The 23,759-nt window shown below is 39.0% G+C and overlaps 1 protein-coding gene across 1 annotated transcript in view; it reads right to left on the minus strand.

Moving 5' to 3' along the window:
* Positions 1-23,759, minus strand: part of AASS (aminoadipate-semialdehyde synthase) — a 55,588-nt gene that overhangs the window by 27,211 nt on the left and 4,618 nt on the right. Inside the window, exons 2-11 of the mRNA XM_008514425.2 lie at positions 18,757-18,981; positions 14,600-14,776; positions 11,837-11,921; positions 9,328-9,395; positions 9,076-9,222; positions 8,120-8,198; positions 7,868-7,995; positions 6,280-6,428; positions 4,641-4,763; positions 4,152-4,263 (exon numbers count right to left, since the gene is read on the minus strand). Coding sequence (XP_008512647.1) covers positions 4,152-4,263; positions 4,641-4,763; positions 6,280-6,428; positions 7,868-7,995; positions 8,120-8,198; positions 9,076-9,222; positions 9,328-9,395; positions 11,837-11,921; positions 14,600-14,776; positions 18,757-18,966 — 1,278 coding nt within the window. The 5' untranslated portion in view covers positions 18,967-18,981. The remainder of the gene's footprint in view (positions 1-4,151; positions 4,264-4,640; positions 4,764-6,279; positions 6,429-7,867; positions 7,996-8,119; positions 8,199-9,075; positions 9,223-9,327; positions 9,396-11,836; positions 11,922-14,599; positions 14,777-18,756; positions 18,982-23,759) is intronic.

A 23,759-nucleotide genomic window follows, 5' to 3' on the forward strand; every position in this document is an offset into this window, starting at 1 on the left:
TCTTTTTCCCAGGCACCTTTGGAGTATCCCCTTCTCAATCAAACTTCTCCACCTCCCCACCACCCTACAGGCCAGGAGCCACGAGTAGACAATAAAATGAGGATCGAATTTCACTCGGCATATGATTAAACCACCAAACTCTTGTGTGTCTTTTCACTCTCTCTGCTCTTTATGTCAATTCTACAGCTTTATTTAGGCCTTACAAGAACCATGGGAACTACCTCCCACCTTTCTTCCTTCCATTTATCTCCAATCTAAAACACAAATCTGATTATTTCTCCTGTGCCTATTTAAAATAATGCAGTAGCTTTCCATGGCCTTTATGATAAAACCTCTAGCTCCCTGCGTGACCTACAAGGCCCTCTACAGTCTGGTTCTGCCTCTGCAACCTTGGCTTGCCCTTTTGCCTCATACCCAACACTTGAGTCCTAGAAACAGCTCAGAGCTGCTTAGTTGCAGCATGCTTTCCCATGCCTCTGTGCTACCCCATGTAGATGCCTCACGTGCTATTCCTCTACCTGGACCTCTCTTTTTGTCCTCCAAGATGCAGCTGAAGAATTGCCTCCTCTGTGGAGCCTTTACCAAAAGCTGCCCCCAAGCACACCTTGAAAGTAGGAACTGCACTTGGCATCTCACCATATGCCTGCTACATTATAAAATGGTTAATATTTAATAAATATATTAGTGGATACAGGAAATAATTACTTAAAATTAAATGGATCTTTTTCTTAAGAAAACTGAATAACTGTCATGAGTCCACCTAAAGAAAGGCAAACAAAAAAGAAACGAAAAGCTGCTCAGTTACTGCATTTACCTGTCTCCCTTGCTAGAATTCAACCATTACAACACTAGAAGCACAAGGGTCCTGAAGCATGTGGTATGTCTTGTCACTTTCACATATAACACATTGAGAGCTCATCACTCTTTCCTAGATTAATTTCAAGCTATTTATTCCACTGTTAAGACCCTTCCCAATATGGAACCAACATAGTTACCTTTTCTCCACCAGACTTGACAACTCACAGAAACCCAACGTCAGGTTAACTCCCACCTTTCCTCTCCTGTCTCCATCACATCGTATGCCTCCCACTCCCATGCAAAGGAACGAATCCTATACATGTGTCAAGAGCCAGCTCAAATGCCACCTCTTTTATAAAACCTTTCCTGATTCTACCCAACAGAACACGACCTCTCCACAACTACATTCACATCTTTCCAACAGCTGTCACATTGCACTTTATGGCAGGGTTGCACTCTTGTCTCATCCCCTTTCTGGACCTCATGCTTCTGTAGGTAGAAGCTGTGTTTTAATTCTCTTCATCCATAGCTGTGTCCTATTCCAACAGACACTCAGTAAATATCTCCTGAATTCAAATGAAACAAAACTTCTATATTGGTTCAAAATGATAGCCTGTGCCCTGCAAGCTACAGGGTCTGGATGGCCCTTAAGTCAATAAGGGGAATCTGGGGGCAAAGGACCATGCATATACTCTAAATACAGTTCCCACACAGTTAGCAGAAGAGAACATAGACAATATACTGAACTTTGGGGGGTAAGCAGATACACATATATCAAGACTATGAAATAGAGACAGTCATCAATTTTCACAAATGTCCAGTGCTTAAAGCTAAGGCTGAGATAGATGTCCCCAAAACAATCCCACCATAAAGTTTGAAGGACCATAGTCATGTAAAAAAGGAAGGAGCTGTGAGCAGTTTAGAGAAGTTGGCTTAGTCATCAGAATCTAAGCAATACCACCTCTGTCAAAACTTGGAGGAAATAACCAGAGCAGTAGTTGAGTTTCCTGCTCCTTTGGCATTTTCCTGAGGACAGGCCATGTGGTTCAAGGAGGTAAAAACATGCAGTAGGTTCACTGACTTTCTCATCTAAGGAAACATAAGTGGAACTCAGAGCAACCACAGCCTCAAGAGTGTGAGGGGGAAATGCCAGAAAGGATAGATTCAGAAAAAGTGAAGTTCCATGTAAACTCTGTTCCAAGTCTCTGGATGACCCCCCAGCTGAGCACGTGCAGGTCAGACTGTTGCAGCCCAGGTACAGATGAAAGAGCTGAACTTTTACTAGAGCTACCCTCCCACCTCAGGGGAGACAGTGTTTTCAGCTTAAGTCTAGCCAAGCTAATTGTCCACTAAAACAAAAAAACCAACACATTTCAGAGAAATGTAACATTCCAGAATCTCCACAGCATAACTACTGTATTCATATCATCCAGGAAACAATCCAAAATTATTCAACCTAAGAAAACTATGAACTGATCCATTCTTAAGGGAAAAGACAACCAATAATGTTCAACCCTATGCTGATCCAGAATTTCAGAAATATGAGGCAAAGATTGTAAAGTGGTTTTTATAACTATGCGCCATGTGATAAAGAAAAAGCGCACTCATGATAAATGAAAAGATAGAAATTCCCAGCAGATAAAGAGGAAAAAAAAAAAAAGAACCAAATAGAAATTTTAGAATTGAAAAGACAATATCTGAAATAAAAAATTCCCTTAAAGAGCTGAAGGAATTTATTCAGTCTGCAGGGAAATGATGCCAGAGAGAAATGAATGAACGTCATCAAAAACGGTAAACAGGGGCCAGCTCCCTGGCTGAGCGGTTAAGTTCACGCGCTCCGCTGCGGTGGCCCAGGGTTCGGATCCTGGCCGCGAACATGGCATCGCTTATCAGGCCACGTTGAGGCGGTGTCCCACATCCCACAACTAGAAGGACATGCAACTAAGATATACAACTGTGTACGGGGGGGTTTGGGGAGATAAAGCAGAAAAAAAAAGAAAGATTGGCAACAGTTGTTAGCCCAGGTGCCAATCTTTAAAAAAAAAAAACAAACGGTAAACATCCAGGTAAATTTATTACTACTTCTTTTATATATACATGCCTTTCAGCCACTTCGACATTTACAATTACAGAATGTTAGAACTGGAGGGAGCAATAAGATTAAATATTAAAACAGCCTGATTTTACAGGAGAAACATCTGAGGCTCAGAAAGGAAGGCGTGCCCCGCTCAAGGCCAGAATGCAGGTCGACGTCTCCAGTGACACCTGGCATTTGTACTGTCCTTCTCACGTTACTTTAATCCCTCAGCACCAATCCCAGACCCACTACAGATCCAACACTGAATAAGCAACCTTCTCAGCCTTAACTTCTCTTTGTCTTAGTTTCCAAATCAGTAAGGAGGTTAATAATGGCACCGACTGGACAGGGTTCTCATGAGCATTTAAAAATTAAATATAGAGTAAGTTGAATATAGTCTGGCACATGGTAGGTGCAATATAACATCGTGTCCAACCATGATAATGCTAGCTGCCTGCATTTTCCAAAGCCTATTATGTCTTCCTGTGGACATATTCCAGGAGGAAAAGTAAAAGGTCAAAATGAAACCACCCAGGAAAGAAAGGAAGATCACAGCCTGGAAGTTTCACTTATTCATGCCCCACTAACTACTGTCTCATTTTAGTGTGAGAGCTCCTGAATAAAAGTAGGATGAAAAGGACAAGAGCTACTATTCATAGCTTTGGAATCATTGTCAGAGGTAGATATTACCAACAGAAATAAAGCAGGATGGGCATGAACATAGGATAAATACTAAAATTAGAAAGCTTATCTTTGGCAAAGAAAATGGAATTTAGATAACACAGTAGTATTTTAGTAGTCAATCACTGATCACAACAAAAAGTACATGACCTTGGCAAAGCTGTCACTCAAGTAAGCATTAGTGACTAAAATCCAATGAAATTTTCCATATTTCTGATTTTTCAAATCTGTTAATCACAGCACAGTAAGAATGCTTCAGTATGAAGTGACTTAGCCAGCAGAAAGAATTGAATATAAAACAAGTCTTATCTCACATGTCATGAACACTCTTATGCATTCTTATGTATGCAAAATATGCATAATGAGAGACAAATGTAATTGTAGTTAAGCATGAAGGCAGTTATATAACCATACTTCCCATGAGACAAGTAAGCAGAATATGCAAAATAAGGGTGTCAGTAAGTACTTCAGGGAAGGGTTGGCATTTCCTTTTACAACAGATTTCTTAGATACAGAAGACCAGAACATTCATAAGATGACTCCGTAGTTCTATTTAAAGCCCCAGAGTTGTTGTAGATGCCACCGGTCTGCTTACCATTTCTTCAACATAAGGGTAAAGCATGTCTCCAAAGTACTCTGTGGCTTCAATTGGAAGCTCTGCCGGCAAATTGTCAATGGAACACATCAGAATTCCAGAGCCTTCAACACTAGGAGAAGCAATATGCTTTATTCAGATGTACAAAATGCTATTTGTAAGCTCTAACTTTTCCAGATGTCTACTCCATTATATTTGCTTCATAACCATTTGTAATTTTGTACCAAAGCATGTAAGAAAATAAACAGGACTTTTCAAACAAAACTTTTTCCTTCTTCAGCAACTCACCTCCCATTTGAATATAGTGTATATGGATTTAAGTGTTCAAATTTGCATGTGGTTTTTCTACCAAATTTTTTAATACATTTAAGCATATCTCTAGAAATTTACCTAGCCTTCATAAAGATGTAAAATACTGAGTATTTTAACACTAGTATATAAAGGTAAGTGAACATATTATTATGCATCTAACAGCTTTAGCAAACTCACCTGTCATGAATAATGTGCTGGTCTGCATCATACATGCAAAAGGGATGCTCTATTGTCGTACACTCGGTCATAAACTCTATAGATCCTCCTGTGTCCGCTGAAATGTCACATATTGCCACAAGTCTGAAAATAACATCAATACTTAGCTGAGAGCATGGAACTCTGAAGTCTCCAACAAGATAAAAAAATGAATAAAAATGTAAGGTGCTTAGAAAATTTTCAAGGTGGATGCCTACTATTTCCTAGGCTCTTAGCTCTTTTTTCTACAGCTCACTGCTCAGGACACTGCGTTCTTCTGGGATACACAGACTCTTCCCCAGTGAGTTTCACTCTCCACAAGGAGGAGGGAGAAAAAGAAGGAGGAGGCAGAGGAGGGAGGAAGAGAGGAGAAGGAAAAGAAAGAAAAGTGGGAAATCCCTTCCCTAGAGAAATTGTTGAAAACAGACTAAAGTTAACCTACTTAACCAACTCCCTTCACCCTGGTTAGTACAACATAATTTTATATGTTATTACATGGAAATCTCTAGAATTATGAACAAATGTCTCAGCTCAGCATTTGAAATCCTTTAAAGGTTGACCACAATTTTCCTGCCCAATCTCCAATTACCACTAGCCTATATAAACACTATACCAGAGCCAGACTGTCCCGCTCACTGTGTTAAATTGTGTTTTGGTGGCTCCATATTTATCAAGCACCAAACCTACCACGTGAGATTCTCGTTCTCCTCACCCCTCCCTCTTAAGGCTTTGCTGAGCCCATGCTGTCTTCTAAAGTCTTGTGATATTGATTGCTTCTAGCATTCCCTTAGCATTTACTTCATGCCAGCTATGTGCCTGAGGGTAGCAACCATATCTTTTACTCTTCTCTATCCTTTAGCTTAGCAGAGTGCCAGGTAGACCGATGTTCCACAAATATTTATTGATTAATTAATTGAACATTTAATAATCATTTGAATGTATATTATATGTCAGGCAATGTACTGGTTACTTGTGACCAAGATAAATAAGATCCCTCTCCTTAAGATTAAGTTCTAGGGCCGGCCCCGTGGCTGAGTGGTTAAGTTTGCCTGCTCGGCTTCACTGGCCCAGGGTTTCACTGGTTCAGATCCTGCGGGTGGACCTAGCACCACTCATCAGGTCATGCTGAGGTGGCATCCCACATAGCACAACTAGAAGGACCTGCAACTAGAATATACAACTATGTACTGGGGGGTTTTGGGGAGAAGAAAAATTAAAAAAAAAAGATTGGCAGCAGATGTTAGCTCAGGTGCCAATCTTTAAAAAACATGATTAAGTTCTAGGAGGAGAGGAAAAATCATAAACACAGGAAAATGAATGATCATGATTTCAGAAAAAGAACCAGAGTAACAGACTAGAGAGAGATGGGAATGGGGAAGCAAGAGAGGACCTCACTGGGGAAGCTACTTTTGAGCTGCATGTGGAGACACAGAAGCTAAGAAAGAGTTTCAAGAAGGAGGGAAGGTTAACTGTTAAATGCTGCCAAGAGGTCAAATAAGATAAGGCAGACAACTGGTCATTAACAGGCAAGTCCTGTGATATGTGGATTCCCCATGTGTGATACCCTTACAGTGAGCCCTGCTGCTAAAAACTGCCATCATTGCTGAAGTAAAGTCCCTACCTATGTGGTAATGCAGGGCAGCCTTCAACACCAGCATCTGAGAATTTGCCTGGAGCCAGGAGACTCTGAGCATCTTGGCGGGTTAGGAGACGAGGGGTGTTTTGTTCCCAGTAGATCCCATTAATTAAACAAGTTGTATATGGTGCGATCTGTAAAGCAACTTCCAAGTTCAACAAGATAGGAAACAGCATATTTCAATGCAGTGTGCTGAAAGACAGCTACCAGCAAAGTCCATGAGAAATCATTTAATGTTCCTTCTAATTGAATTCATTATTTATCAGATCAGTGGCCATCTTTTGACGCAAAGACAATAAATACCCACCCAGATTTCAGTGTAGAATTACCCCAGGATAGAGAAATATATGAACATAAATATATTGTGTGTTCTATAATGTATTGCATAGCCTAGAAAAAGGAAAGAAAAGAAAAAGGAATCAAGTGGCCTAGCACTCTACTTCCAGCTCCACCACCAGTGGAGTGTGACCTAAGTCATGCTACCTCAGCTTCTCTGGGCTCTGTTGTCCTTACCTGCCAGCTGGGGACAGTACGTACCCCAATCCTCAAAGGAATGCTGTAACTATTAAATCAGATAACTCTGTAAGGTCCGTGGGTAAATGTGCTACATACATGCACACATGGTAACTAGGTCACTATAAGTTTTAGGATGCATCCAATCACCAACACTTCTGTGATTGGAGAAAAGAAAAAGGATGGAAATTTACTAGATTCAAAATTTTGCAGCTTGAAACTAGTTTCAGAATTTTTATTTTTCAAGCATTCTCAAGCTACAGGTGAGAGTCCTTCTCTATAACATGCACTATATCCTATAACACTAAATCTAAAATCTAAAGATGCTAGAATCTAGAATCTAAAAATGCTTTGTTGTTCAAACATACTTAAAATTATTTAAAACATTCCTTTTCAAAATAAATGCATGCATTTTTGTTTTGTTTATTTTCTGTTGGTTTATTTTGAGGAGGACTGTTACATGATCAAAGACTACAGAACACACAAACATATTACTCTTCTTATAAGATGGGGTCAGTGTGCCAACATCAGAAGGATTTTAATTATAAGTAACTTTTTTGTCCAGTGGGCATGGGTTTGTATTTATATAGCCACACTATTTCACCCTGGCCCTGTAATCAATGGCACGCATTTCAAGACAGTTGGCTGAGGGTGTGATTGCAATTTGTGGCCATAGAAGGAAGAAACCTATGTTGAGAGCAAACCTCATAAACACTGTGCTTTGCCAACAGTACTAACTAATCCAGGATAAATACAGAAATCAGTAATCCACGGGAAATGTTTTAGAACTACTGGGCACATGCAGACCTGAAGTAAAGACACAAACAGGCAAGCAAAGGGCATATCCACAGAAGCCACCCAAACCACTAAGCAAAGGCCACTCCAAACATCGATGAAGGCCAACAGCTCCTAAGGCTGACTCATGATACCCAAAGGGCTCACAACAAGTCAATATGGGGAACTGAAAACCAACATCCACATTCGTAACTTCTCTCCTTGAAAACGGTCTCGCTATAGTGAATCATGAGCAACCCACTCGGAAGCTGAATACGATACTCACGTCAGTACTAAAGCGGCTCATGTAGCGCTCAGGATACTTGTCATACTCTACAGGATCATATACACCATCTGTTTTCCTGACAAGATGATGATGACGACTTAACACCGTCCCATACACTTTTCTCAGGTCTTGCAGAGGAGAGAGAAATGAGTAAAGTGGGCGACAAGCGATAAAAATTTATAGCTGTACAATATTATAACACAGAAACTGTTTAAAACAGTACAAGATACATAGTCAGCGTCCCCCTCTTACCTCCAGTTTGGCAAACTTCTTTTAATTCATGTGGTTCCACATACTCACAGGGTAGTTCATTGAAGATATCTTGGGCTCCCTGTAACGACACATGAGTAAACATCTAGAAGTCAATAGAAGAGCCAACACATTTTCCTGCAAAGACTCCAATTCATTCTCCCCACAATGACGTAGATCCGCTTGTCCCGCCCTGCCACCAGGACTGTAACATGCAAGTACAGACGAGTTTCTTGCACACAGCCTGCAAAACAGATTTACTCCAGTTTGAATGGCACACACTGGGAGGGGCTTTCATTTTTTACTTAAGTTAGAGTAAAAACAAGAGTGTTTAGAAATGAGAGTACAATAAAATATTCCTATTTGCTTTTTGCTCCATTTCAGAAATTATTTCAAGTGGGGAAAGTAAAACATTAGATGCCCATCTCACAGTATAAAACAAATAGTGATGTCTTATTTCTAAAATATTTTACAACTGTAAGTTTCTCTGGGGGATCACAGATGTGTGCTCAAAACCACTCCACAATGAAGAAAGTATACATTCCAATCCTGAATTAAGCTTCCTAACATTTTATTGGCAAAACTCCAAGTCGTCTTGCAAAAGTTACCTTCTAGGGTCACTTTCAAACTTTTGGACATCTCAATGATGTAGGTAAAACAGATCACCCTAAGAACAGACCTTTACACCATTAACAATGAGTTATCCCTCTAAAAAGAAAAAAGAAAAGAAAAAGCATTCAAAGCCTCTGACAGCTTGGAATCAACTAAAAGCAAAGAAAATAAGTTTGGACCATTACTGCTCTTTACTATGGGCAAAGTAGATAGGTAAGAAAAGTTTCAAAAATAGAATGCCCATTCACAAAAAAGCAGGGCTCTGAACGCCCCACGAAAGCCCACAGCCTTTGCATTAGTTTCAGAGTTTCAGACTGCTTTACAGAAAGAAGACAGGTGGAATTTACCTTCGATACATTACCAGTCCCAGTGAACACAAATGTTAAGGGCCCTATGGACTTTGGCATCAAACCCAGAGAAATTTCATAGCCAGCATCGCGGACAGCTTGCACGGCCTGACTGCTGTTCCTGTAGTTATGAGCCATGCCAATGTGCTGAAAGCAAGCACATGATTCAAGTGAGTCTACCACCTGAGACATTTTTCTACTTTTGAAATGTAACACGTATTTTCAAAAAAGTAAACAAAATAAATATCTCACCATAAAAGGTGTGTGATGTCCCAAAGCAAGGAGCCTTAAACCCATTCCATGTAAAATGTTGATCATCCCTATTGCAGAATCAGACCAATAGAAAGACCATTAGTTGGGAGGAGTCGAAGCTGTTCTCTCTGCCTATTCTCCAACCTGTGGTGCTCTGAGGAAGCACAGACCACAGCATCTCAGAATTGGAAGGGGTCACAGTAGCCATCTTATGCATCCCTTCAGCTTCCTGCCATCAAAAACACCAACCCAGCTGCATCCCCATCTATTCCCTCCACTTTCAATCCTGCTACAATGGAAAGAGTGTTTCTCTTCTTCTCTAAGGTTAATCTCTCCACCTTTGCTCCAGATCCCATTCCTTCTTGCCTCTCTAAAAACTTCACTTTTATTCCTTTCACTATCCTTCTCTATTGGGTCATCCTTACCAACATTTAAACATACTTCCATTCCTCCCATACCAAAAACAAATGAGCAAACAAAAACAAAGCCATCATTGACCCTATGACCCCCATCAGCAATTTTAGTGACCTAAATAGCTAAACTCAGTGGACACTTTTCAGATCTTGACTTACTTGTCAGAGACATTTGGCAATGTGGAGCCCCTCTTTGTTGGAACACTCTCTTCCCTCAGCACCTCTGACTTGAAAATTTTCATCCCATATTTCTGTGCATGCTTCTTCCCATGCCCATTCCTTTTATATAAGTGTCTTCTGCCCTTTCCTCATATGTTAATCAGCCTCAGAATTCTCTCCCAGGCCCTATTCTCTTCAATCTCTTCATTTTCTTCCTTAGCTAATGTCACCAAGTCCTAAATTTCAAGTACTTTCTGTATGCTGCTGACCCCAGGTCTGTATCTCTAACACAGACATTTTATTTCAAGCCCTAACCAACCCCACCTTATAGATTTCTCAATCTGGATGTCTTGCAAATAGCAAAAACTCAGCATGCCTGTAGCAAAGACCTCAGCACCCCTCTCCTTTTTTATAGAACAGAACTTTCCTTCTTCATAACCCTATCAAATTTTCTTTGCTTTTTATTCTGAAGTCAACTTTTAAAGGAATAATTTATGTACAATAAAATGCTCCAATTTAAAGTGTATACTTTGATAACTGTTAACAAATGTACACACCCATATTACTACCAACATAATCAAGATACAGAATAATCCCCCCACCCTAGTCGATCCTCCCAATCCTTGGCCCCAGGCAACTAGTGATCTTATTTCTGTCTATATAGATTAATTTCTTCTACAGTGTCATATAAGTGAAATTCTAAGTATATACTCTTTTTTTGTGTGTCTGCTTTCACTCAGCGTAATGTTTTTGAGATTCATATATACTTTGTGAGTATCAGTAGTTTGCTTCTTTTTATTGTTGAGAAGTTTTCCATTTTATGAATATGCCAGAATTTATTTATCCATTCCTCTGCTGATGGACATTTGGATTGTTCCCAGGCTATTAGGAATGAAGCTACTATAAATAAGTCTTTACAAGAAAATAATTCATTCTCCTTGATAAATTATCAGTGGAATTTACTTTGTACATTGATATTCACGTTTCTTATTTCTTCTTGAGTTGGTTTTGGTAATTTGTGCCTTTCAAGGGTCCTGGGTGGGGACATAGCACCGTTCATCAAAACATGATAAGGCGGCATCCCACATGGCAGAATTAGAAGAACCTACAACTAGGATGTACAACTGTGTACTGGGGAGCTTCGGAAGAAAAAAAAAAGGAAGATTGGCAACAGATGTTGACTCAGGGCCAATCTTCAAAAACAAAAAAAGATGCTTTAAAAAAAAAAGAAAGGTTGTTCTGTGACCCAGAATATGGAGCATCTGGGTGAATGTTCCACATGACTTGAAAAGACTGTGTATCCTGCAGTTGTTGAGTGGAGTTTTCAATAACTGTCAGGTGTGTCACAGAGAGTGCTCATGTTTTAGTGCCCTACATCCCTACAAATTTTCTGTCTATTTGTTCTGACAATTACAGACCATTAAGTGGTCTAATCCAATACAGAGTTATAACGTATGGTGGTGTTTCTCAACTACAGAAGGTTCAAAGTAACATTGCGAGAAAAATCAAGCGGCGCTTTCCCCTAAACTCCAGCTCTTATTCTTTCTACGCTGCTCCTCTGTTGGTTCCTGTCGTGTACCTTTTTCCTCCCTTTTTCCCCCTCCTGCTCCCCAATGACTCACTGCCAAACTGACCTCTCCTTCTAGTCTTCCAAACAGAACTACCCAAGAAGCCAGAGCCTGTCCACAGTTGTTACCCTCCTCCCTGCTCTCTTTCATTTTTAATATTTGTAATAAATATATTTTAATGATTTACCTTCTTATTCTATTCCTCTGATATTCATCACCCTTAGTCACATCTCCATGTTTATTTTTATTGGTGGAAATGAACACTCCCAATCCATTGCAACAGAAAAGAGAGGAAAAACGAAAAAAACAACTATTGATTCCCCAGGCAAATTTAGAAAGTGGGTGACGTCAAAGCCCAGGCATACCTACCTGCCACACCTGCCCACTGTCCAAACGCCACTACCCGAAGTCCTCTATGATCCACCATTTTCTCATAATCAATAAGTCGGATTTCCTGAAGAAAGGATAAACAATTTCTCAACCAGACCCATCAACATTAATTTCAGTGAGGAAAGCACATATATGAGCAAGTCTTGACTTGCTAACATAAGTTACCATTAGGTGCAACATGAAATATTTAGAAAATGCTGGGTCACAACCCAATGATAGGTTTGTATTACAGGTGAAAGAACGGTCCTAGCAGGGTGCTAAACACCCCTTGATGGTAGTCAACAAAACAATAAAGGCATGATTTTCTTTAACTTTTAGTCCAGCACCATCTACAAATATATCTACAGCTCACTCATCTTTTCTTTTAGTCTCAAAGAAAACAAGTCCCTCCTGAGACTAATCCTATGAGCTAGAGCCCAGCTCTTTTCCATGTCCTCTGAGACCACTCTTCTTGAACTTTTTCTCTTTCCTGCATCATCTCTTTTTCCATTGCTTCTTCCCCTCCATTCCAAATACACCCAGATCTCTTCTACCTTAAAAATAATAACAACACTCCCTCTCAAGTCCATACACAAACCTATATCTCATTCTCTTTCTCTCCTTCCCTCCCTCTCTCTCTCTTGCTCTATCTCTTTCCCTCTCTGACTCTCTCTCTCCTCTTTTTTTTCTCTCTCCATCCTTTCACAAGTAAGCTTCATTTAAAAAGTAGCACATGATGCATCCTTTTCACCTCCTCACCTTCACTAAAACCACATTCTTCCACTTTTCTTGAAAATCTTCCCTCTCTCAGCAAAGTCTTATGAATTCATGCTTAAAAGGTATTGACACATTGGCATTACAGAATATTTTAAACATTTTATTTCCTCAAAGATCATATGATTTCTACCATGTGCATGAATTTAATAATGTTTAATATTCATGCAACTCCAGGTAATTGGTTACAAAATGCTGCCAAAAAGCAGCCCTGCTGGGTCCGTTTTTATTAATTTGCTTGTAATGAACAAAAGTTCATATAATAAAAAAATGTTTCTAAAGTACTTTTTAAGGAGTTTATTTGCTTAAGGTGAAAACGTTCTTCTTATAACATTATTTCTATTAATTACTTTCTGAATTTGTTCTTTAGAAATCCTGCAAATTAACTACAGCCCAGCTCTCGCATACATGAAATTAGTAGGCATGATTCTATATGTCTATATAAAATACATTTGCCTTCATTGCTTCTACGTTTGTGAGCTCTCCTTTCCTGTGCTCTATTCTCAGATTCTAGTCGAGTTTCCAATGTTCTAGCATCCTTACGCCAGGTCTTGGACCTCGGACTTCTCTATCCACACCCACTCGATACCATCAAGTCTCTGACAACTACAAAATGTATCAGGAGGAACTGCCCTCCTGAGCTACAAATTCATATCCAACGGTCCACTCAGCATCTGCCTTTAAATGTCTAATGGACAAATTAAACTCGACTCTTGATCCTCCCATCCAAGCCTGCTCTTCTTGCGGTAGCATCATCTTAATCTATGGCAACTCCTTTAAGTTGCTCAGGTCAAAATCTTGAAGTTATCTCTGACTCCTCTTTCTCTCCGATTTCACATTCATTTCATCAGTGAATCCTGTAGGATCACACCTCTCAAACACACCCAAGCTTTGTCCACGCATCGCAACCTCCATTACCACCACCCTCATGCAAGCCACCATCACTTGTAGCCTAGAGTCCACACTAGCCTAGATTAACAATCTTATCAATTTTGTTACCCTTCTTCCACCTCCCACTATTATCCACACAGCAGCAGAACAAGCATTTTAGAACATGAGCTACTCTAACCCTCCACTCAAAAAGACCCTCAGGCATTTTCACTATTATCCTCTCTGTTTGGAGGACTCTTCCCAGATGGATATGACTTGATCCTCCATGTCCTTCAAATCTTTGCTGAATGCCAACTTCACAATGAGGCTCCCTCGATCATCCTATTTAAACTAGCATTGTCACCTCCCCAGTGCCCAGCACTCCTTTTCTCCTTCTGCATCATATTTATCTCCATTACACACATCACCAAATAACATGGGAGATGTCTTATTTATTTATCATCTGTCTCCTCCCACCAGAAGGTAAGTTCTGTGAAGACAGGGATATTTTATTGTCATTGCAGTAAAAGTGCCAGACACATTGTAGGCACTTGATAAATATTTGTTGACTGAATACTCTGTATTTTAAACAGCGAATAGTTTTCCCATAGTATTTACATCTCAAAAAATTCTTTTGTCCTTTTTGAATGCTAATAATGCAAAAGTCTTCAGTCTAGGTCTGCCACTACAGAGCTGTGCAACCTCAGGGAAGTCACTTCACTTCTCTGAGCTCTAAAAGAAAAATTAGGGTGGTGGATTACATGATCTGTGATGTTCTTTTCAGCTCTAAAATTCTACGTGGTAATATGTGACCAACAAGCCTTATAAATTGGTAATCATTTTTGGGAAACACTTCTATCATTGTTTGCATTTCAGAATACAAAAGGAATGACATACGTTTGGTTCCTCTTATTACAAACTCCAAACTTGCTCCACAGAGGAGCCCTAAGAGCAGCAGAACTATGCAAGCACTAACTCACAGGTCCCCTTTCTTATTCCAGTGGATAACATGGTATATTTCTTAGGTGCCAAAAGAGAACTAAAACTCCATTTGACAGTTAAAAGTAAAAAAACATTATGTTTCTCTGTTAATATTTATGACCATTGGTCACTAATTACCTGTTTTAGAATCTCATCCAATAAGCTCATATTGGCCTCCTGAGCCTTTATTGTGTGCGAGAAGAAAGCATAAGTCTTCTTGGACATTAATTTTTCCTCTGGGGGTCTTTTCACTCCCAAAATTAGACAAGCTTCAGAAATATCCTCCTGAAGAATGCCACCAGCTTTGACATAATCCTGGGAATGTAAATTCGGTTAAAAGTTATTCCACTAATTTGTTGCATTCTATTTTCTTTAATAAATAAGGGTAGCAATTAAAGGCACCACCTTTTGAAAGAATAAACTCTGTAAGGACTAGAACAAATAATAGAACAACTATTTTTAATATTTTTACTTTCTAGGTAAAGCTAAATCTATCGTGTTTGACTTGTATAGTAAAAAAAAATTAGAAAATTCAGCAAATACTCATATTTAAGAACAGTTTATAGTTTGATCAAAACCACTAGCACACATGATTTAAATATATTTGTGAAATGTATATTTTATACCAACAATGCACTGAAACATTAAACACTAAATAGTGACAATACGCCGCTGTATTTTTAGAAGAGAGATGTCTGCAATATTTTTCTTTTTCTTTTGGTTTAATTAGTGTTTATTATTGCCCTACTCTGTACAATGGACTGTGCTCAAGATGAGACGATAAGATACAAAGAAAAACAAATGAGATCCTTCCTGTAAAGGAGCTCATGAAATACAGTAAAACGAAATCAGGAACACAATAAATGAGGCTGAATTCAAAGAACATACGATCAGCAGAATCTAAGTGACATATTACTTTAATGGAGAGTGAGGTAATTGCCAGGTGAAATGAAAATATGGAAATTTAAATTAATCTGAAAGGCTGGGTAGAATGTGGAGATATGTAGAGGGGAAACACAAGGTGGCAATATCAGTAAGAGGAATTGAAGGAATATATACAAATATGGAGGCAGGAAAGTAAGATGTTTAGGGTAGGATGGGTAAATCGATCTGGAAAATAGACTGAATATTATCGTGGGTAATATGAACTTCATTGGATAAAAATAATAATCATTGACATTTATAAATAAGTTACTATGTGCTTTGCTAAGCTTTTTGCATGAATTATCTCATTTAATTCTCATCAAACTCCCATGAGGTAGGTGCTATTTTTGTCACCATTTTATCAACAGGATACCTGAGGCTTACACAGTTAACTGAGACTGCACAGCTAACACATGGAGGCAGTAAACAGTCATTTCAGATTTTTAAATCAAAGAATGGCATTATCCAGGTAGAATAAAAGAGAATCAAAGGTGGCAGTTGAATTAAATGAAGATAAATCTAGTTAGGAATCTACTTCAAAGGAAAGTATAGTGGACAGAAGAGAGAGTAAAAGAATGAACATAAGGTTCACACGTGGTCTTTTTGAAAACGGTCTATTTGCCCATTTATAGTAGACTGGTTAAATAAACCACAATAAACCATGGAGTAATTACTACAGGGCCACTAAATGGAATGAAGCAGATCACTGTGAACTGACATGGAGTGATTTCCAGGATACACTGTTCACTAAACAAAGCAAAGTGCAAAAGAGTATATATAGTATCCAACCTTCTGCATAACACTGAAGGGGAAACAAGAATACACGTGCACACACACATGCTTATTTTTGCAAAAATAAATATAGGAATGACAGATCAGAAACTAATGAAAATCATAACCTGTGGAGTGGATGGGAACAGGATGTAAGGGGTTAAGTGGAGACCAAGCCTTCTATACATTACATCTTTTTACATGGTTTTAATCTTTGAAACTTGTAAATGTTTAACTTATTTGAAAAATTAAATTAAATCACAAGATTTAAAAGCAAACATTAGAATTTAATAGAAATCAAAAATAAATGAATCCAACTAAATATCATATTGACAATGAAACCACATAGAAAAAAATCATTCAAATAATTTTGAACACAGTATTGTGAATATTCTTTGTGAGATGTTTTCCAAAGGGAAAAAAAAAACTTCAAAGAAACATTAAGCTCCATTTAATAGGTTTATTGTTGTAATATTAGTATTGTGATTCCAAAACGATTTTATGCATATTACAGGATAAAGCAAAAATTGTGCATTAATGTTATGAAGAATTAAGATTTTTACTTTTGGAGAAAGATGCAAACATAAAATTTTGAAGGTAAGAAAAACCTGCCACATTAAATTTCAATTGGGAATATCTTACTGACTCGTGATTACATAATATATATGTATATGGGTGTGTGTCTGTATCTATGTATTTCTTAGCTCTGTCCACTAAATGAGCCCAAGAGCAACAATATCTCAGTAACAATAAGCACATCTAACACCAGATATCAGATCCTGGTTTCTATTTACGAAAAGAAATCAAGGCTCCCTGATGAAATGGCTAATTCCAGGAGTGGGGCAGAAAAAGCACCAGGTGAGGCTAGAACAATTTGTTGTTGCAGGAAACAAGAGAGCTCAAAGATAAATGGATTCATGTCTAAAGGACACAGGAGCCCCCTTAAAGGGACTCTCACCACCCCAAATTTGGGATAACTGGAACATTAAAAAGAATAATGGTTAATGCATTATCATACATTAAAAGAAAAAGACCTGTGCATCCATAATGGTACTCTAAAGAGCAAGGGAAAAGGGAAAACTAAGGGAAATCTCTTTTCTACAGAGAATACCCGAGAATAAACTTGGGAGGGTGATAAAATCAGAAATTCATCACTTTGTAAGCCTCTCTGTAAAAACTGATTCAGGCAAAGATTATCAATGGATCCTAACTAACATCATTAGCTGAAAGGTTGTTGAGGAACAAGAAATTCACAAGTCCTAAAACATCCCACAGATGACTCTGTAATTGCAGAGGGAGAAAGGTAGTTTTGCAATGGAGAGATCTGGTGGGAACCACACCTCAGGCAAGTGATCACACAATCCTACCCAGGTGACGACCTGATATTTTGTCTCTTTGAGGTGATACAATGGGAAGAATATATATCACTTATGTAATATACATGTCAAAAGTGTTTAACCTGAATCTAGTCACGAGGAAACAACCAGAGTAGTTACATCCAGAAGGTCAACTGGCCTGGACTCTTCAAAAAGTGTCAATGTCATTGAAATAAAAATCAAAAGAGGGGTGCTATTCTCAATTAAAAGAACTAAAGAGACATAACAATAAATGCAGTGAACTTTAAGCTTGAATTAAAATAAAAGACTATAAAGGCATTTCAGACAATGGGGAATTTGAACATGGACTCTCTGAGATGATGTTACAGAATTATTAATTTCTTAGGTGTGAAAATGATTACAGTAGTTATGTAAGAAAATGACTTATTCCTAGGAGATGCATACTGAAGCAATTAATAGTAAAGTGTTGTGATGTCTGCAACCTGTTTTCAAATGGTTCAAGGATGAAAAAACATATGTATACCTCTAAAATGAAAATGAGTCAAATCTATATCATAAGATTACTGTGAAGAGTAAACGGAATGTCCACTGCAAGGGGCTTCACACAGTGGCTGGCAAGGTAAACTCATGAATAAATTCTACCCAAAAAAGTCTTTCCTGGAGACAAGTCTTATAAGTCAGTAAGACAGTAGTGTCATTGATTTTTGTCTCCCCTGTCCCAGAATCACACATGAAGGAGAGAATAACTAAAGGATACTATCTCCTTCTAAAAGCAATCCCTCTAGGGGCTGGCCCCGTGGCCGAGTGGTTAAGTTCGCGCGCTCCGCTGCAGGCGGCCCAGTGTTTCGTTGGTTCGAATCCGGGGCGCGGACATGGCACTGCTCATCAGACCACGCTGAGGCAGCGTCCCACATACCACAACTAGAAGAACCCACAACGAAGAATATACAACTATGTACCAGGGGGCTTTGGGGAGAAAAAGGAAATAATAAAATCTTTAAAAAAAATAAATAAATAAAAGCAATCCCTCTACCCCTCAGCTGAAGAGAGCATGGAATGGGGGGAAAATAACACTTTTGACTGAATTGTGGACTTGAGTAGGGATTCTTTCTAGAAATCTCACTGTAATTAAAGTAAAGGAATATTGCCATATAATATTTAAGCGACACTAGAAAACATTTTATTTACACTCAGATGCTCCTTAATTTTCATATACAGGTTCATTTTTTTCCCACATATTTTTTAAAAATTGGCGATATTTACCTTATCATGAATGGCCCGGCGATTGGAAGGCTGAATTAAGACCTTGTATCCCAGCTGCGTGATGCCTTTGATGTGCCGGGGAGCCAGAGGCGCCCTTCTCTCCCAGGCATTCACATCCTCCCTCCTCAGGGCCATCACAGCTTTGTGGTGAAGCCCTTTGGAGAAGCTGCGCACCAGCCTGTCCAGTTTGGTCCTATGTGCCCGCAGCATCTTGAAGCCTGGTGACTGTAAAGACATCGTGAGAGAACAGGACAACAGAAGGCAGGAGGGCTCACAGATCAGTTCTGGTCTCCTAAGAAATCTGCTGTAAAATCCAACCAACTCACATGATAGCAGATGCCAGATAGAGAAGAGGGGAGGGAAAACCTGGAAATAAAGTGTTCCTTTACCCAAACAAACCCAAATTTCCACAAACCAGGTTACTTATTTCCAAAATAAAAACAAGTACAGGGCAACTTACAGGACACTAACCAATAACTGCTAAGCGGAAATACATTTTTACATACATGTTTTATCAAACATCTATTCCACACAGAAGTTTTCAGCAAGTCAACCTACAACGCAAATACAGGAAGATAATGGATGCCAATATTGATGGCATAAAGTTTGGAATCCTTTAATTGTGCACAAGATTCTTGACAATCTAGCTCCAACCTCTCTCAAGTTTCACCTCTGACCGTTCCCTAAACTCGTGCCACTCAGTCTGTTTTGCAGCCTGTTGTCCATCAGTGAATTGCTTTTTACTGGTCTGCGGTAAGATATGTACAGAAATAGAAGGTAAGCACTTAGAAACCTTTATATCACATGATCATTTTTCTAGCAATTCTTTGTTATTGAATTTTATAAAAGTATCAGTCTCGGCAGATTGGAAATTTAAGAAAACAAAACAAACAAACATGTTCCTCCACCACAGGTGCTAGAAGTTTAAGAAGAGCAGCTCTGACTCCCCCTTCCCAACCTGAGACCCTCAGCCCCACCTTCACTGACCCTCTTGTTCCTCCAAAAGTGCTGTTCCAGGGTTCTCTCTCCTTACCACATCCTTTTGCTATTACTTTAAACCCAGAATTGTCTTCATCAGTTTTCTAACTGCTATTCCAGATTGCATAATTTCATTCTTTTATTTAATCAAGAAATGTGTACAAGAGGTTTACTATGCATCCACATACAGCAAACTTTATACAAATTGTTAAAGCATAAATACCAAACAGTATTCTTTCCCTCTTCAGATGGTTACACACATTTAGTAGTCAAATACCATTTCAGATGATAACTTGTTGGATCATTTGGATGATCATATTGGATTCTAAATCTTAGTTTTCTATGTTTAAGATTGGTATCAAAATACTATAGGGATGGGGCTGGCCCAGTGGTGTGGTGGTTAAGTTCCTGCACTTAGCCCAGGGTTTGCCGATTTGGATCCTGGGTGTGGACCCACACACCGCTCATCAAGCCATTCTGTGGTAGCATCCCACATACAAAATAGAGGAAGACTGACAACAGATGTTAGCTCAGGGCCAATGATCCTTACAAAAAAAAAAAACACTGTAGGGACCAAATGATTTCACATCTTCTAGAAATTTCCAACCAATTACTGCTAACATATAGCAAATTCTTATGGAACACATTTATGTTACATCAGACTGCAAACTCTCAATCAGACCCATCTTACAGATGGGGAAGTTTTGTTCAAACACTGGAGCATACAAGTACGTTCCTGGAGGCAAACAACTCCTTGCCACCCGAGATAAAAAATGTATAGGTCAGCTCACAACACAACAGACTAAAAGAATAAAGACAACAGCAAGGAGTCCAGCTAAGAAGGCTTTAGGAAGAAGAAAGGCAGGAAGAGATGACACTGCACACCGCAAGTGAGCCGCTGATGATGACTCAGACAAAATACCAATATTCAAGAGTTCAGTGAAAGATTGGTATATACTATCTCCAATTTGGGGTTTATTTACATAGTTTTGTTTTTAAAAGAGACGACATTAGGTCCAAACACAAGCCCAAGCCCATAGCATTTATTCTCCCCCAAGCCAAAGGAAAAGCTGCAACGTCTCATTGAACTTGAATCCCTATGTTCTTAAGGAAAACCCATTTCAAAGACAAGTGATTCGTTTGAACACACTGATCAGCCCAGAAATGGACCCATCTTCCCAGCAGGGGCTGTGTTTCACATGCCATACGCGACCAAGTGACCTTACAGCCTTTATTCTTAGTAGCAATTCTTGGCACTAACATGAGGGAACAGTGAGGTAATTTAATCTCTCCCCTCAGTCCAAACTTGATTTATGATCACAGCCTCCTGTCACTCAGTCACCTCCCTCTCCCTCCTGGCCACCTGCTTCATCTGGGGTGGGGAGTTCGGTGTGAGAGGAGAGATACAGACACATGCACACATGTAATACACATACACATATTTGCAAAGGCAGGCTTTCTATGGGAACTAGGAAAGGAAAGTGACAGGGGCTGACCTTCTGGAGTTTATTTGGGAAGTTGTTTCACTTTCACATTTTGTAGGGAATTCTTAAATCATAATTCCTGTACCTTTGTTTTTAAACAAATGTAGTAATAGTTACTGCTGATTTAACATTACATGCCAAGCACTATGCCGAGCACTTTACAGATGTTATTTCATCTAGTCCTTGTAAAATCTTATTAAGTAAATGCTGTTATCCTCATTTTACAGTTGAAGGAACTGGAGTCTGACTAGATTTCTTGCTTTTAAGCAGAAGCAGGAGTCCTAGCTTAATATGTAACACTTGGGATTTTCTTTTCATTGCCAAAGCCTGCAGATGCATAGGACAGCAACTTTAATAGCTGTAGTAAATGATTAGTTCTCCTCTCAGCATGGGCGGTGCCTCTATCCATCGCTTTCCTATGTGCCACCAAAAATCTTTCCTGTGTCCCTGCCAAGGTAAATCTAAGTTTCTGGGTGGTTAGAAAAAGATTTGATTATAGCAGGTATGATGATGTCAGCAACCACCTGAACCATGAAACTTGGTCTCAGCATAGAATTTTCCAGGCCCCATTATTCATTTCATTCTAAGGTTACCAAGAAATAAGTAACAGTAAGGATTCTGAATTGCTCTTAGGTAGGGCACTGCAAGTGTCTGGTGGTAGTTCATGGAAATGCCCAAGTGGGCTGTTCTCAATTTCCCTGCCCTAGATTTTGTGGGCTTTCTCTAGAACATCAGGAAGTAAACGTGATGTACATTTCTGGCAATGCCTTCAGTGACACAGAGCAGGAAGACCCCTGGTTTACACTCTGGTTCTAGTGAGGTTACTTGACAGTGCCGATGCTGATGAAGCCTGGAACACAAGGAAGCAGGATGTGGAAAAGCCAGAGGAGGAGAGGTGAAGGAAAACAAAGAACTAAGGAGAATAAGGAGGAGGATGAGGAGAAGAGGAGTAAAGGGGAGAAAGAGAAGCTTCTCATGGTCAGGGGGCGGGGGAAAAAGACCTTTCCCCTGACAATTTCAAAGTCTTCCCTTCAACACACGAAGGGCCAAAGTTGCAAAGAGCATAAAAATGAAATTTAAAAGATTCTTCTCTATGTTTTTGTAAAACAAGAACAGCACTAAGGTATACATTTTTACCTACCTGGGGTTGATTAGGAATTTGAAATATCTCTAAAAGTTATGGGAGCACCATAGTGAATTGCACAGCCAGGCACTGAGATTGGAGGACAGCCAGTGGACGAACTCTAGCAACAGAGTCTCACAATACAGCGGACTATATGATACCACCTCACCTCTCATTCCATCCTTCAATCTGGGGAAGACCTACAAAGTTCTTTTGATTTAAAAATTATCTTATCACTGCAATGTACACATGAGAATAGGGGGCAAGAAAAATGCTTAAATGCTCTTTGTATTTTCTATCCTTTTCAAGAGAAATGAGAAGGTAAACGGTCATTAGAGAGAGAGAGACAGACAGACAGAACAACTGAGCTTGGCACTAGACACATATCCCACCATTTTCTTTCAGTGACCATGAAATAAACCATAGTCATTGAGTACATCATCAACCTAAATCACATAAAGGAACCAAAGACGATTTTGAGAGGTGTATTTATAAAAGATTATATCTGAAGAAAAGACACTCTCAAGGGCAGAGGACCTCAGATGCAGCTGTGAAGGTCCTTTCAAATGGTGAGCAGACTGGTCTTTTATACAATTACATATATTAATATAGTAGAAGCTAATAATTTGCTTCTAGAATGAATATTTTCTAATTTTTAAACAAAAATATAATAGAACCTACATTATCATTTTGATTGATCATCATTAATTATGGGAGAGATATTTTAATTTTCTCTTTTTAATTCAAAAAAATACTTTGTGGGTACTTAAGGTGTTAGAACATGATGTTAGATACTTGTAAAGAAGCAGCAATCCAGTCCTTGCTCACTGTCATGGGATCCAACAGGAGCAAGATGGGATAGCTTCATCTAAGTGGCCCCAATCAAAATCTGATGGTGAATTATCAATTACTGATTATAACTGAATATTAGAGTCAGAATGGACCTGATAATACAGACAGGGTAGTGAGGCCCATGGAAATAAGGGATGTTCCATGCTTCATAAAAAGCATTTCCCAAGCCTCTATGGATTAATCGTAATAAAACAGTCAGCTGTTCTGGCATAACTCTTCAGTGTAACTGGATTAGGTTATATTTACCTGCTATTGTTCAGGTAGTACTTATGCCATAAAAAAATGTATTTGATTTGTGCAGGTTTTCATGAGTAAGAGTGGTAGGTGGATGAAGAGAGCTGAGGTCTACACAGAGCTGTTTATTCTTCTATCAAATATTCAAAAATTCTTTAAGTCTCTTCAATCCTTTCCATAGCATCAACCTAATCAGAAAACTTTTTAAACTCAAAGACCACCTACCCAAACCAGAACAACATGCAAGCAAATACAAGAGCTTAAGTACAAAAAGGGCTAGGCTTGGCTCCTCCTAATTTCTGTTGCTTCCACCGGGACATATATAAAAAATT

This window comes from Equus przewalskii, chromosome 4 (genome assembly GCF_037783145.1).
Source record: "Equus przewalskii isolate Varuska chromosome 4, EquPr2, whole genome shotgun sequence".
NCBI lineage: Eukaryota > Metazoa > Chordata > Mammalia > Perissodactyla > Equidae > Equus > Equus przewalskii.